General features: G+C 48.1%; 1 protein-coding gene across 5 annotated transcripts in view; it reads left to right on the plus strand.

Moving 5' to 3' along the window:
- The window catches only part of ME3 (malic enzyme 3), a 240,920-nt gene that overhangs the window by 210,637 nt on the left and 14,643 nt on the right, over positions 1-15,640 (plus strand). For 3 of the 5 annotated variants that reach the window (XM_065936390.1, XM_065936391.1, XM_065936389.1), the window contains exons 11-15: positions 3,564-3,669; positions 4,269-4,411; positions 4,891-5,064; positions 9,206-9,304; positions 10,931-11,185. In XM_065936390.1, coding sequence (XP_065792462.1) covers positions 3,564-3,669; positions 4,269-4,411; positions 4,891-5,064; positions 9,206-9,304; positions 10,931-11,092 — 684 coding nt within the window. In that variant the 3' untranslated portion in view covers positions 11,093-11,185. Of the gene's footprint in view, positions 1-3,563; positions 3,670-4,268; positions 4,412-4,890; positions 5,065-9,205; positions 9,305-10,930; positions 11,187-15,640 lie in introns of those variants that run through there. The other 2 variants (XM_065936392.1, XM_065936393.1) reach the window with 2 other exon arrangements.

A 15,640-nucleotide genomic window follows, 5' to 3' on the forward strand; every position in this document is an offset into this window, starting at 1 on the left:
CTCCACGGTCTGTCAGAGCTGCCATTCTCACTCCTGTTCTCACGAGACCGACTGACCCAGGGGAGTCATCCTTGACCTGCCTGTCACCCACTGCCTCCTGTGTGAAGCAATGGAAGGAATCTAACACAATGTGAAGTAAGTCAGACAGAGGAAGACAAATATCACATGATATCACGCCTGTGTGGAACCTAATTTTTTAATATGATACCAAAAAAAAAAAAAAATGAACTTATTTATAAAACAGAAACAGATTCACAGATTTGGAAAATAAGCTTATGGTCACCAAAGGGGAAGTGTGGAAGGGAGGGAAAAGTTAGGAGCTTGGGATTAACATGCAGACACTGCTAGGTGTAAAACATAACCAACAAGGACCTGCTGTATAGCGCAGGGAACGCCACTCAATATTCTGTAATAAACTATGTGGGAAAGGAACCTGAACAAGAACAAATGTATGCATGTGTGTAACCGAATCACTGTGCCGTATACCTGAAACTAACAGCACCGCAAATAAACTAGGCTCCAGTAAAATTTGTGAAGGAAGAAGTGGAAAGAATCTCGAGCCCACTGGGAGCAGCCAGCCATTGCAAGCCAGCTCTGGATCCCGGCTTATTCTTATCTACAGGGAGGAACCAAAATCAGATTGATTATATTCCTTGCAGCCAAAGATAGAGAAGCTCTATACAGTCAGCAAAAACAAGACCGGGAGCTGACTGTGGCTCAGATCATGAACTCCTTATTGCCAAATTCAGACTTAAACTGAAGAAAGTAGGGAAAACCACTAGACCATTCAGGTGTGACCTAAATCAAATCCCTTATGACTATACAGTGGAAGTGAGAAATAGATTTAAGGGGCTATATCTGATAGACAGAGAGCCTGATGAACTATGGACGGAGGTTCGTGAAGTTGTACAGGAAACAGGGATCAAGACCATCCCCATGGAAAAGAAATGCAAAAAGGCAAAATGTTTGTCTGAGGAGGCCTTACAAATAGCTGTGAAAAGACGAGAAGCAAAAAGCAAAGGAGAAAAGGAAAGATATTACCATTTGAATGCAGAGTTCCAAAGAATAGCCAGGAGAGATAAGAAAGCCTTCCTCAGCGATCAATGCAAAGAAATAGAGGAAAATAACAGAATGGGAAAAACTAGAGATCTCTTCAAGAAAATCAGAGATACCAAGGGAACATTTCAAGCAAAGATGGGTTCAATAAAGGACAGAAATGGTATGGACCTAACAGAAGCAGAAGATATCAAGAAGAGGTGGCAAGAATACACAGAAGAACTGTACAAAAAAGATCTTCATGACCCAGATAATCACAATGGTGTGATCACTCACCTAGAGCCAGACATCCTGGAATGTGAAGTCAAGTGGGCCTTAGAAAGCATCACTACGAACAAAGCTAGTGGATATGATGGAATTCCGGTTGAGCTATTTCAAATCCTGAAAGATGATGCTGTGAAAGTGCTGCACTCAACATGCCAGCAAATTTGGAAAACTCAGCAGTGACCACAGGACTGGGAAAGGTCAGTTTTCATTCCCATCCCTAAGGAAGGCAATCCCAAAGAATGCTCAAACTACTGCACAATTGCACTCATCTCACACGCTAGTAAGGTAATGCTCAAAATTCTCCAAGCCAGGCTTCAGCAATATGTGAACCGAGAACTTCCAGATGTTCAAGCTGGTTTTAGACAAGGCAGAGGAACCAGAGATCAAATTGCCAATATCTGCTGGATCATCGAAAAAGCAAGAGAGTGCCAGAAAAACATCTATTTCTGCTTTGTTGACTACGCCAAAGCCTTTGACTGTGTAGATCACAATAAACTGTGGAAAATTCTGAAAGAGATGGGAATACCAGACCATCTGACCCACCTCTTGAGAAACCTGTATGCAGGTCAGGAAGCAACAGTTAGAACTGGACATGGAACAACAGACTGGATCCAAATAGGGAAAGGAGTAGGTCAAGGCTGTATATTGTCACCCTGCTTATTTAACTTATATGCAGAGTACATCATGAGAAACGCTGGGCTGGATGAAACACAAGCGGAAATCAAGATTGCTGGGAGAAATATCAATAACTTCAGATATGCAGAAGACACCACCCTTATGACAGAAAGTGAAGAGGAACTAAAAAGCGTCTTGATGAAAGTGAAAGAGGAGAGTGAAAAAGTTGGCTCAAAGCTTAACCTTCAGAAAACTAAGATCATGGCATCTGATCCAATCACTTCATGGGAAATAGATGGGGAGACAGTGGAAAGAGTGTCAGACTTTTATTTTGGGGGGTCTCCAAAATCACTGCCGATTGTGATTGCAGTCATAAAATTAAAAGACACTTGCCCCTTGGAAGAAAAGCTATGACCAACCTAGAGAGCATATTAAAAAGCAGAGACATTACTTTGCCAACAAAGGTCCATCTGGTCAAGGCTATGGTTTTTCCAGTGGTCATGTATGGATGTGAGAGTTGGACTGTGAAGAAAGCTAAGGGCTGAAGAATTGATGCTTTTGAACTGTGGTGTTGGAGAAGATTCTTGAGAGTCCCTTGGACTGCAAGGAGATCCAACCAATCCATCCTGAAGGAGATCAGTCCTGGGTGTTCATTGGAAGGACTGATGTTGAAGCTGAAACTCCAATACTTTGGCCACCTCATGCGAAGAGTTGACTCATTAGAAAAAGCCCTGATGCTGGGAGGGATTGAGGGCAGGAGGAGAAGGGGATGACAGAGGATGAGATGGTTGGATGGCATCACCAACTCAATGGGCATGAGTTTGAGTAAACTCCGGGAGTTGGTGATGGACAGGGAGGCCTGGCGTGCTGCAATTCATGGGGTCGCAAAGAGTCAGACACGACTGAGCGACTGAACTGAATTGAACTGAATGAAAGAGAAAGTGTTAGTCGCTCAGTCATGTCCCACTCTTTGCGACCCTATGGTCTGTAGCCCACCAGGCTCCTCTGTCCACGGGATTCTCCAGGCAAGAACACTGGAGTGGGTTGACATGCCCTCCTCCAGGGGATCTTCCTGACCCAGGCATTGAACCCGGGTCTCCTGCGCTGCAGGCAGATTCTTTACCACCTGAGCCACCAGGGGTGCCCTGGGGAGGTTAGTTTCAGTTTCTGTTCAGTCCCTCCATCGTGTGTCCCAACTCCTGGCAATCCCGTGGGGAGGTTAACAGCTCTTGTCAAATACACCTTGACACTGGGTGACGTGGGCCCCCATCCCTCACTGGGCCTGTGTGCTGTATGTCTTGGGATCCAGAGTCTTAATTAGACGCAGGCGTTTCCTCCGAGCCTTTCTGTCCTGGCCTAGGAGGCCACGACCCGAGCAGCTCAAAGAAAGGCTGTATTGGATTCTCCATATGTGGTTTGGATTAAAGAAACACACACAGACACACGCAACACACATGTTTCAAATCCTTAGGTTCCAATCTAGAAGACGGGCCTCAACACTTCTGATAGCTCAGCCCAAAGCCCAGGGCTCTGCGCGAAAGGTTCTGAGAGTCTCCGGACACATCCCCACCCCAGCCGGTGGTTCTCACTGCCCCAGCTGCATCGTGTTCTTCCTTTTCCTGCAGGGCAGGAGCCACCTGAACCATGAGAAGGAGATGTTTGCCCAGGACCACCCCGAAGTGAACTCCCTGGAGGAGGTGGTGAGGCTGGTGAAGCCCACGGCCATCATAGGTAGGAGGAGGGGGCGGCCCGCTGCTCAGCCCAGCCAGTTCTCTTGACTTGCAGGCGGAGGCTGAGGCTCAACAAGGGGGCTTCAGCAACCCGTGGAGACGCAACTCTTTCCCCTTACATTCGATTCAGTGCTACAGACTTTTATTGAGTTATTGCTGCATGTGAACCATAAAATGGAGACACCACGCTGGGCTTCACGATGCAGAATTGCTGCATAGAGTGGGAAAGTGCAGGCTGGGCTCTCTGACCAAGATGAAATGAGCACTCCTCTCCCAAGGAGGGGGAGCCTGGCATCACCCCTCTCCTGTGGGGAGCAGCCCACTCTAAAGGGCAGTGGCCAGGAATGCCTTCACAGCTGTACCCTCACTGGGAAGGGGCCTGGGATGGACCAGTGGTCCCTTAGGACTTAACAGGGGGTCTCAGCCTGCTCAAGCAGGAAGACCCTTTTCTCTCATCCTCTGTTCTCCCCATGGCCGATGACATCCCCCAAGACTCCTTAGCCTTCTGCGCTGTATCTAGTTGCCCGCCAGCACCACCCAGGAGAGGAATGGGGTGTTTATAAAGCGTAGGCATCCCCACTACCCCCCTTCTCCCCGTAGGTGTTGCCGCCATCGCAGGAGCCTTCACGGAGCAGATCCTGAGGGACATGGCCTCCTTCCACGAGCACCCTATCATCTTTGCCCTGAGCAACCCCACCAGCAAGGCCGAGTGCACGGCTGAGAAGTGCTACCGGGTCACCGAGGTCAGCGGGGAGTGCGTCCTGCCCGAGGCTGAGAGGACACAGTAACAATGGCTTTGAGTCACCCTATGAGTAGGGTGGGAAAAAAAAATGGAGGTGGCCCTCAAACCCAGGTCTGGTTCCAAAGCCCCGGCTCTTACCATTATGCCTTGGTGCTCAGGGTCCCCTCACATAGAGCTTTGACCAGAACTCGAGGCGCTGGTAGACTCTACACACCCAGCTTGGCTCTCTGGGGAGGTGACAAGTTAGAAAGGCACACCTTCCCCTTCCAGTGGTTTTGTGGCCACCAGGGAGCCCGGTGGGAACTCGGCTTTCCCGTCAGATGAGCAGGCCTGCTTTCGGCACCCACAGTGTCCTCAGCAGAGCGCCGAGCCCCCAGGAGAAGGTGGAGAAGGGGGTCAACGTTCAGGAGACAAGACAGGCCACCATAACTCCCTCAACCCGTCTCCAAGCTCTGTCTCTGGTTTTCTTCCCGCCCCCAGGGCCGAGGGATCTTTGCCAGCGGAAGTCCTTTTCCAAGCGTGACTCTGGAGGATGGCAGGACCTTCTTTCCCGGGCAGGGCAACAACGCCTACGTGTTCCCTGGCGTGGCCCTGGGAGTCATCGCCGGCGGGATCCGGCACATACCAGATGAGATCTTCCTCCTGACGGCAGAGGTATCCCCGCTCCCTGCTCCGCGCACACCCGGGAGGGCCCGCGCTGGTCCCTGAAGACTCCTTGTCTTGTTTCTGCTACTCCCTGCCCCCTAAGCCCATCAGTGGTTCCGCAAAGGGCGCCAATGTCACGCTTCTCTCAAGATCACCTTGAGGCTTGAACGCCTCTGAAAACACACACAGGGTCTCTAAGGGGGGCGAAGTGGGGTAAGGAAGAGTCAGTGGGAGGGGGTGTTGGCAGGAGGCCCTGGCACTGAAGGGACATACCTGGCGGGGCTCCCTGCCTCCCAGCAGTACCCGTGTGCCTGGCAAGAACAGAAATGCCACCAAAACCACCTCAAACGGTGGGCTCATGAACCATGACAAGCAATCGATTCTTCAGACCGTGGGTGCTAGCCACATTACTGGTAACTGCTAGCAAAATAAGCCCCACTAGGGCAGCTTTCTGTAAGGAAGGTTGCATGCTGGGTTGGCCTGCTCTGAGTACCCATGTCTTGAGCACAGTCGTGGGTGTACACCTGCCTCACATATCTTACTAGAAAAGCTCCCAGAAGGGCTCTTTACTGAGCACGGTGAAAACAATGAAAGAATTCACTGAGGATGACAACCCACATTCATAATAATGGTTTTTGATAGCAGTTACAGTGACTGACATTTATCAGTCGCTTACTTAGCCTTTCACATTTATCTTCACTCTGGGGAACCACGGCAATGGAAATGTTTCTGTTGGAAAGTTAAGCTAATACGAACTATGTTGTTGTCGTTCAGTCGCTGAGTCGTGTCTGACTCTTTGTGACCCCATGGCCTGGAGCACACCAGGCTCCTCTGTCCTCCACTATCTCCCAGAGTTTGCTTAAAATCCTGTCCATTGAGTTGATGATGCTATCTAACCACCTCATCCTCTGTTGTCCCCCTTCTCCTTTTGCCTTCAACCTTTCCCAGTATCAGGGTCTTTTCCAATGAGTCAGCTCTTCACATCAGGTGGCCAAAGTATTAGAGCTTTAGCTTCAGCATCAGCCCTTACAGTAACTATTCAGGACTGATCTCCTTTAGGATGGACTGGTTTGATCTTACAGTCCAAAAGACTCTCAAAACTATAAACAAATAGCAAATACATTCAGCCCCAGTGAGCTCCAAAGGCTCAACGGTGTTTTCTGACCTATGTCTGAGTTCCCCCCTCACCAGGGCACTGGGGAGAGCTCGAGGCCAGCATGACAGAGAACGGCTTCCACACAGCCCTACCCAGACCTGCTCCTATGAGCCCCACAAGAAACTAACCGCTTCATGCACCAATTTCCTTCTTCCCATGTCTCCTGGAGGCCCATCAGCCTCGCACAGGCCTTGTGCATGCTAGCTCTGGTTTTGTGCTGTGGTTCTCTGTCCCTCTTGTCTAAGTATTTTGTGTTTGTATTTCTTCTGGTTGCTCTGATTGGTGGTGGTGGTGTTTGGTGGCCATGGGCAGAACTGTCTGAAACCCCCACCGGATAGGAAGAGTCACTTCCTGCTTGGAGTTGGCCTGCATGCAGGTTCCCTGTTGTGCAGAAACACGGTTGCCAGATCCTTCCTCTGCAACCCCCAGAGACATCTGCCCAACCCCCACCTCGTGCTGTGGGACAGTTCAGCCCCATTGTTTCTGGAATAGTATCCGTGAAGCAAGCAGGAACCCCTCCTCAATCTACTTCTCAGTCACTTGCTATGAATAGCACAAGGCCCCTGCCTCCCCGGAGCTGACAATCTGGTCTTCAAAGTCCTGGGCAGGTTACATTTCTAAAAAGGGCACTTTTAAATTAAGATAACTTCAGTTGCATCTCATTTTTCTGTATAAAAAGTAATATGTGTTTTAGGAGATTTACATGCACTATCTCATGTCATCTTGACAGCCTGGTAAAATATAGCGATCATCCCTGTGTTAATAACAAGGAAACAGAGGCACTGAGAGTTTAAGTTGCTTGCCCCGGGTCACCTGGCTTGTGAGCAGTGCGCCAGGAGGGCCCCAGGCAGTTTGCCTTGAAGCCGCAGCAGAGCACTGGCAATGCCCAGTGTCTAAGGAGCAACCACACCTACTGAGATCTAACTCTTCACTGCAGGAGCTTTCTAGCTGCAGATTTATCCCTGGGAATCCTGCTTCCCTCTGATCAATCCATCCTCGATAGCTCCACAAAGAGGATCCTTCGAAGCCGGGAACAGGCCCTCTTGTCTCCTAAACTTCAGACTTTCATATGGCTTGTTGGTGTTCCCAGGAAAGTCCGAACCCCTTCACACGGTTCATCCCAGCCCTCCTTCCCTCCCCCTGCCTTTGGTCTGTCCATCCTTTTCACAGTCATGCTCTCTCCCCCCTCCAATAATTTTCATGTTGTTCCTTCTCCTCTCTTCAAGAAATTCACTGATACTTGGCCCTTCAGGTCTTAGCTTCTGTCTTCTCTTCTGAACGCCTTTTTTTATTTTTATAAAGAGTGAGCCTGCACCTGGCTCTTCTCTCCCTGAACAGGGTCTTACCCTCTCTCCTGCCTGCCTCTACCTCAGCTGCTCCAGCTTCTTCTCCCATGTCACCAGCCTTGCCTCATTTTTTTTTTTTTTTTTGGCTTCATCATGAGGCATATGGGATCTTAGTTCCCCGCCTAGGGATTGAACTTGCATCCCCTTGCATCTCCCACATTGGAGGCCTTCCCAGGTGGCTCAGTGGTAAAGAATCTTCCTGCCAATGCAGGAGACTCAGGTCCAATCCCTGGGTTGGGAAGATTCCCCTGGAGGAGGAAATTCCCACTGCAGTATTCTTGCCTACAGAAGTCTATGAACAAGGAGCTTGGCAGACTGTAGTCCATGGAGTCCCAAACAAGTCAGACGTGACTTAGTGACTAAACAACAAAAACCCCCCGCACTGGAAATGTGGGGTCTCAGCCACTGGACCACCGCCCTCCTCTGTGCCTGTATGTCCTCTCTCCTTGCGGTCACTCTAATCCTTCATTTTCCACGGACGCCAGCCTCCGGGGAAGAAAAGACCGGCTTCTCCGCCGTGTTCTCCCGCACCCAGCGCAGAGCCTGGCGAGTCGCAGGGCTCTGTGAATGCTGGGCCGAGTGAGCGGAAAGGAGAGCGCCAAGCGTGAGAACGCGGCCCACATCCCTCCTGTCTGCCAGACTCTGAAGCAAGACCACCTCCTTCCCCAGTCTGTTCCAGGACACAAGACTTCTCCCGTGGCTCTTTCCCAGCTTTAAGCTTGACACAAGAAGGCGGGGTGGGGGTGGATTCAGGGCCACATCAAAGAGGCTGTTCTGCAAGGCTGACTGAGCACCAGGCCCCCGGCAGGAAGAAGAGGCTTGCGAGGGAGGGCTGCCCCTCAGAGAGCAGCCTGGAGCTGGGAGGGGAGCTGTGGGAGGCGGCGTCCCAAGGTGAAGGCTCGGAGCATTTATGCAGGGAGCAGGTACTGCCGGTTGTGGGGTCACTCGCGGGAGAAGCAGCCAGTCCCCACCGGGGCCAGGGCTGGGACGGCGAATCAAGGAGCCCTGAAAACAGAGATGCAGGACAGTGGTGATGGACGCTCAGGATGCTCCTTAACATGCGGAAGGGGCTGGAGCTCAGGAAGCGAGGGACTCAGGTCTCCCGAGGCGGCAAGTTAGGCCAGTCAGGGTGGGGTGGGTCCTGGAGTCTGCTCTGTGCACGCATGCGTGGTTGGCCCAGTCGTGTCCAACTCTTTGCGACCCCAGGGGCTGTAGTCCGCCAGGCTCCTCTGTCCATGGGATTCTCCAGGCAAGAATACCGGAGTGGGTTGGAATTTCCTTCTCCAGGGGATCTTCCTGACTCAGGGATCAAATCCATGTCTCTGCGTCTCCTGCACTGACAGGCGGGTTCTTTACCTGCTGCTCTGCAGGTCACTAGTTTATTCATCTTGGCCCTAGTGATTTTCCTTCAGAATTCAGAGCGCCTCATGTTGTTTTAAGCCTCAGCTAGTCTCAAAGGACATAAAGGATGTGTCCCTGTTTTAAGCCTAAGCTTTAAGCTCCCCGGGGCCACGAGGTGGTGAGACAACAGAGGAAACGGCAGTGACTGGCCACCTATGAGGGGTGAGGTGAGTCTCCAGTGTACTGGGTCAGGCTTGTTCTGGAAAGGCAGAAAATCAGCTTATTCCTCTCTGTTGTCTCTCCCCAGCAAATTGCCCAGGAGGTCTCTGAGCACCATCTGTCACAGGGGAGACTGTACCCGCCCCTCAGCACCATCCGAGACGTGTCTCTGAGAATCGCCATCAAAGTAAGGGACTCCTCACCCCCTTAACATGGGTGGCGGGGTTCGTCAACTCTCTCTGACTTTAGGGGGACTGAGGGGAGGGCAGCGCTGGCCACATCCTGGCTCCCTGGCCTACACTGCATGCTCCCCAAAGGCTGCCGACAAACTCTGGCCTGTAGCTCGAGCCCCATCCCCACACCCACTCAGGGCAGTTCTGGGAAGCTCCTGCACTTCCCCTCAGACACCAGGCAGAAAGGTCATCAAAGTCCACAGTTTTCTGGACCAGAACGTGGGTGGGATTTTTTTTTAATGAATCATAAGTGCCCATTTATACAGAAAGGTCAACTTGCATAGCATCATGGAAAGCTTGGACTGTGGAGTCCCAGCCCTGCCAGTCAGCAGCAGAGGCACCTCAGGACAATCACTGCACCTCCCTGAGTCTCAGTTTCCTTCTTTTCCAAAGAATTCCTCTCTCCCAGAGTTTTGGGTCTTCCCTGGTGGCTCAGTGGTAAAGAACCTGCCTGCCAAGCAGGAGACATGGGTTAGATTCCTGGGTTGGGAAGGTTCTCTGGAGAAGGAGATGGCAACCCACTCCAGTATTCTTGCCTGGAGACTCCCATGGACAGAGGAGCCTGGCGGGTTACAGTCCATAGGGCGCCAAGAGTTGGACATGACTGAGCAACTAAACAACTCCCAGAGCTTTGGAGGACATTAAGAGAGAACACTGAAAAAGCTCCACACTTGGCACCTTTCTGGCCAGAGTAGACACTCATGCGTCCTCTTTCTCTCAGAATGGCTGGGCCATGGGGTGATCAAGTTCATGGAACAGTCTAAGCATAAATGTCACCCAACAGATGATGCAGAGATGATGGGTATTCAGAGAACCAGAACATAGTGCCATAAAGACTGACCTAATGTTGATAATTGTTGCATTTGGATGACAAATACATGATGGTTTATAATACCATTATTTCTCTTAATATGTATTTTACATTTTCTATAAGTTTTAAGAATAATTTCAGAAACACATTGCACGACAGACAGCATGCAGTCCCCAAGTGTTGTCCCATGTGGGTTCCAGAATCAGACTTTTGGGCTTGTTGTCCTCAAGCCCAACTGTCCAGCTGATAGTCCAGCTCCACCCTGTCCAGTTCCTTCCTTTCGGAGATATTTAGCTTCATGCTCTTGTGAAGCCAAAGCTAATACCCAAAGAACATTGTCCGGGCTGTTCTTCCAATTCAAGCCGCGTTTAGGAGAGACAAAGTATCAGGTACTCAACACTTTTGCCTGCTACCTAACTTTATCCTCACACCGTGCCAGAGGAAGCCGTCATTACCACCACTTCACAGATGCGGAAACTGGGGCTCAGCCATGATGGCGTCACTGCCAAGGACCCACAGGCAGTCGGAAGCAGAAGCAGACTTTAGCCTGAAGCCTCTTGCCCCAGATCGTGTTTATTCCACTGTGTCAGAGCTCCCTTACGAGGCAGAAAGCTCTAGCTCCTTCCTCTCCAGTGGCTTCAGGGGCCACAACCCACGAGAGGAGCATGCCTGCCATGGGGTGTATCCCCTTCCCCAAGCTCCCAAGCGAGGGTCTTCAGGCAGGCTCCTCCTTACAGCCAGTTCCTCAGTCACACATATTTTTCCCTAGGTCCTCGACTTCGCGTACAAACACAACCTGGCCTCCTACTACCCAGAGCCCGAGGACAAGGAGGCTTTTGTAAGGTCCCTGGTCTATACTCCAGACTATGACTCCTTTACGCTGGACAGCTACACTTGGCCTGAGGAGGCCATGAATGTTCAGAACATCTGATGCAACCTCAAAGGCTGGGATGGGGCTGGATGAAGCCCAGGGTAACACTGACAATATAAATGGGTTCAAAAACGGCCATCCTTGTCATTGTGTTTTTCCTTTGAACTTTCTGGTGTGAGGGGAGAGGCCCAGGCATAAGATGAATAAGAGCTTTGTCCCTGAAGGAGGCCTTGGATTCACTTTTCTGTAACACTCCTCAGGCTTCCTTCCCAAGAATTTCGTCATCTACCAATTGCCAACTTTTGGCTAGACCTTGCGGAAATCTAGACTCTGCCTTGACAAGGTCTGGGGTCTAGAAGAGGAAATGAAATATGGGCACAAGGCATTTTGCCACCAGGGAGAAAGTGGTTAAGTCCCTGAAAGAACTGCAGATAAAGGTTGTGTGCTCAGGAAGGGAGAAGATCCTTCCTATGAGGGCATAAGAGAAGGCTTCATGGGGGGGCGGTGTCTGCAGTGGGTGCCCAGACTGAAGGATGGGGCAGGGTGGTGAAATAAGGAATGCAAGGGCAACCACTGGCCAGAAAGCGTGACCCACCCACCAGGGAGTTCAGTCTCTGTTAGACGAATACACACCCTTCAAGACTCAGAGGGCATGAGGGCTGAGTGTCTGCCTCGAAGCAACTCACAAGTCAGAAAAGGTCACTGCCCTGTGGGCAGTGAGTCAGGCATGCCTTTGTGGTGATTTCCAAAAGGAAAACCAGAGAAATGCAGGTGGGGACGGTCAGCAAACCAGGGAGGAAGAGAGGCTGTGAGGGGAAGGGCCCCGTGGGGAGCGTGAGGGAAGACTTGATTTCATGTTCCTGGCTCAGGAACGCTCTCTTCCGCCCTTCACACTCTGAAGCAGTTCAGCAAACTGGAACCGCTTGCCTACAGAAGGCTGTCAGTCTGCGTGTCTCTTATACCAGGTTCAGTCGTAGCCTTCACCTCCCTTGTGTCCAGCAGAGCCCACACCATGGGGAGGGTGGGGGGGACGAGCCTGCGGCCCCCACAATGGAAGACGCTGCTAAACTGTTAACATCTACTGGCATGGCAGCGTCCAGCCCCGCTTTCATTGTGCAGCTCCGGAAAGAACAATCCATGCCCAGAGACCTACCACTGTCCACCCTCCTGCTGCCGGCTCAGCCTGAGGGTCTCTGCTGCCCACCATGAGCAGGTCCTACATGGCCACCCCTCAGCGCGGGCCAGGGGGGCACCTGGGATCCTGGAAGAGCGATCAGCAGAGAAATCACGTCACCCCCTGCCTAGGTCTTATTCTTCCAACACCTGCTTCCTGGGTGCTGGTGCTCAGCCGAGAACATCCTGAGGAAACATCGCTTTTCTGTAATCTGTGGCCTCATACTGAGAACCTCTCATGGTCAGAAGAGGGGCTGAAGAGTGAAGCTGGAATCTGAACACCAGGGAGCCTTTCACATGATCTTTTCTACGTCCTGTCCCACACGTGCTCTGTATCCCAGCTGCACCTTCTTTATACTCAATGCGACAGAAAAGAAAAATAGTAGAGAAAATCAGTGAAACCAAAACAGGCTGACAAGATCAACTAAAATGACCAACTTTAGCTATGCTGACAGAAACGAAAAGAAGATAATTACATTTCCTGTGTTCCAAGCACAGGGATCATCTTGCTGACCCTGAATACATGCGCTTTCAGGCCTCTGCCCTTAAACACACTTGGTCTCTACCTGGAAAGTCCTTCCCTCTGCTTCTCTGCCCTTTATCAGCTACATTTCAGTTCAACCAGCTTTCTGCCTGGAGACAGCATTCATCATTTGAGTGCAAATACATTCGACTCCAGGAAGTCTTCTTGGACAGAGTTAGTAACTAAATTAGAAATCAACAACAGTAAAAAAGAAAATGGGAAGTGTCCAACTCTTTGGAAATTAAACAGTATATTTCTAAGTAAGTCATGGTAAGAAGAAATCACAAGATAAATTATGTATGTTGAATTAAATAAAAATTAATGAGTTATAGCTAAAAATAGTGCCAGAGGGAAATTTTAGAGCTTTAAAGGCCAATATCAGGGGGAAAAAAAAATAAAAGTCCTAAAACAATAACAAACTTTCTCCTTAAGAAACTACAACAGGAAAAGCAAACAGAATTCAAAGCAAGCAAAGATTAGAGTAGAAATCGATAGACCTATAACAAATCAAAGAATTGAATTAGTAATTCAAAATCTTCCCACCAAGAAAAGCCCAGGCCAAGAATTCTTCATGGGTGAATTTTATCAAATATTTAAAGTATAAATAATACCAATCCTTCACAAACTCTTTCAGAAAATGGAGGATGGAATACTTCCAAAATCATTCCATAATACTGGTACTACCCTGATATCAAAACCAGATAAAAAGCAACACACAGAAATTGCAGACCAATATCCCTCATGAGTATAGGTGCAAAATATTAGCAGGCCAAATGTATCAATATTAAACACAACAAACCAGTGGAATTTATCTCAGGAATGCAAGGTTGTTTTAACATTTAAAAACTGATCAACATAGTACATGATACTACTAGAATGAAGGACTCAAACCACCAGATGATGTCAATGGATGTGGAAAAAGCATTTTAAAATACCCAACACCTGTTTATGATAAAACTTTCAACAAACGAATAGAAGAGAACATCCTCAACCTAACCATACTTTAAGTCAAAGCATGAACACTTTCTCCCTAAGATCTGGAAGTTTGTTTCCACCACTTCTGGTCAACATGGAGGGTCTAGCCAATTCAATTAAAAAAGAAAAAGAAAGTAAAGGCATTCAGATTGGGGGGAAAAAAGAGTAAAACTGCCTTTGTTTACAGATAACATATTCTTGTAAGCAGAAAATGCCAAAGAAGAGAGTAGCACTTGTTTTGCTCTCGCCCTCCCTTCCTCATTCCCTCTCTCTCCCCTAACAAATGAGTTTAGGAAGCTCATAGAAAGCAAGGTCAATGTACAAAAAACAACTGTATTTCCATAGACTAGCAGCAAACACTAGCAATGAAATTAAGAAAACACTGCAGTCACAATACCATCAAAAAGAAAAAAATACTTAAGTAATTTAAGAGGTACAAATCTTACACAGTGAGAACTATAAAATAGTGATGATAGAAACTAAAGATTTAAGGGAAATGGTCCATGTACATGTTTAAGATTCAATATTATCAAGCCTGCAGTTCTCTCCAAATTACCTATAATTTCAACACTAGACCTATCAAAATTCCTACAAGCTATTTTTGTATAAATTGACAGATTGATCCTAAAATTTATACGCAAATGCAAGGGACTTAGAATAGTCAAAACTTTTGAAAAAGGATGATGTACATGATCCAATTTCAGAACTTTCCATAAAGCTACAGTAATCAAGACTGTGTGCTCATATAGATCAATGAAACAGTTGAGAATTCAGAAATAAGTCCTTCATTTATGGTAAATTGATTTTTCAATTACCAAGGTAATTCAGTTGAGGAAAGGATGGCCTTTTGAAGAGATGATGCTTGGGACAACTAGATATCCACATGCAAATATATATATACACACACAGAGATTTATTTCACACCATATACAAAAATTAACTCAAAATGGACCACAGATCTAAATGTAAGAGCTAAAATCTGTACAATTTCTAGAAGGAAATGTAGCCAAAAAGTCTTTGTGACTGATTGAAGAGATTCTTAGATACAATTTAAAAGCATGATCCATAAAAGAGAAAATTGATAAATTGTACCTCATTAAATTTTTTTAACTTCTGTACTTTGAAACAAATCATTAAGGGGAAGAAAATGACAGGTAACAGATTGGGAGACAGTATTTGCAAATTATATATCTAATAAAGATATTGGAGTCAGAATATATAAGGAACTTCTACAACTCAGTAAGATGACAAGGCCCAACTGAAAAAAAATGGGTAAAATATTTGAGTTGATATATTACAAATGACTAACATGTATATGAAAAGATGTTTAACACTAATTGTATTAAAACTTAAAACGACAATGGGATACCACTTCCCACTCACCAGAATGGCTATAGTAAAAAAAAAAAAAAAAACAGTCTAAGCATTGGACAAAATTAGAACCTCTTCTAGCAGGGCTTTGTCTCCCAAGCACTATGAAGTTGAGGGAAATTTCCCTCTATCTTTTAAAACCTTCATACTAACTCCCCAGTCTCTCATATTTGGTCCCAGAACACAGCAAGTGTCTTTCAGTATAGTGGCTATAACCTGTGGATGCTGTGGTGGTACCAATCAGATCCCTCAAATGGTCTGAAACACCCATTAATGGTCAGCTGCCAACAGTATTATCACAGTGCTGCCTGGGACCTGCACTTGACTGAAAGATGATGCTTCATTCAAGATTATGCCCTCATCCCCAAGGACAGCCTGCATCTACTGCCTGGAATCCAAAGGTCCAAGCCCATTGCCACAAGTGCAGACATCCCTAAATGGCCCTCTCAGCTTCACAGCTCCCTGGGAAATTGGCTAATGCTACTGTTGCATCTGTATGTATCACCATTCGGCTTCTGCAGCATCCTGGTTCTCTTGCTCCGTCACAGTGTTGTTGAGATGGTGCT

The sequence above is a fragment of the Muntiacus reevesi genome, chromosome 5 (genome assembly GCF_963930625.1).
Source record: "Muntiacus reevesi chromosome 5, mMunRee1.1, whole genome shotgun sequence".
Lineage (NCBI taxonomy): Eukaryota > Metazoa > Chordata > Mammalia > Artiodactyla > Cervidae > Muntiacus > Muntiacus reevesi.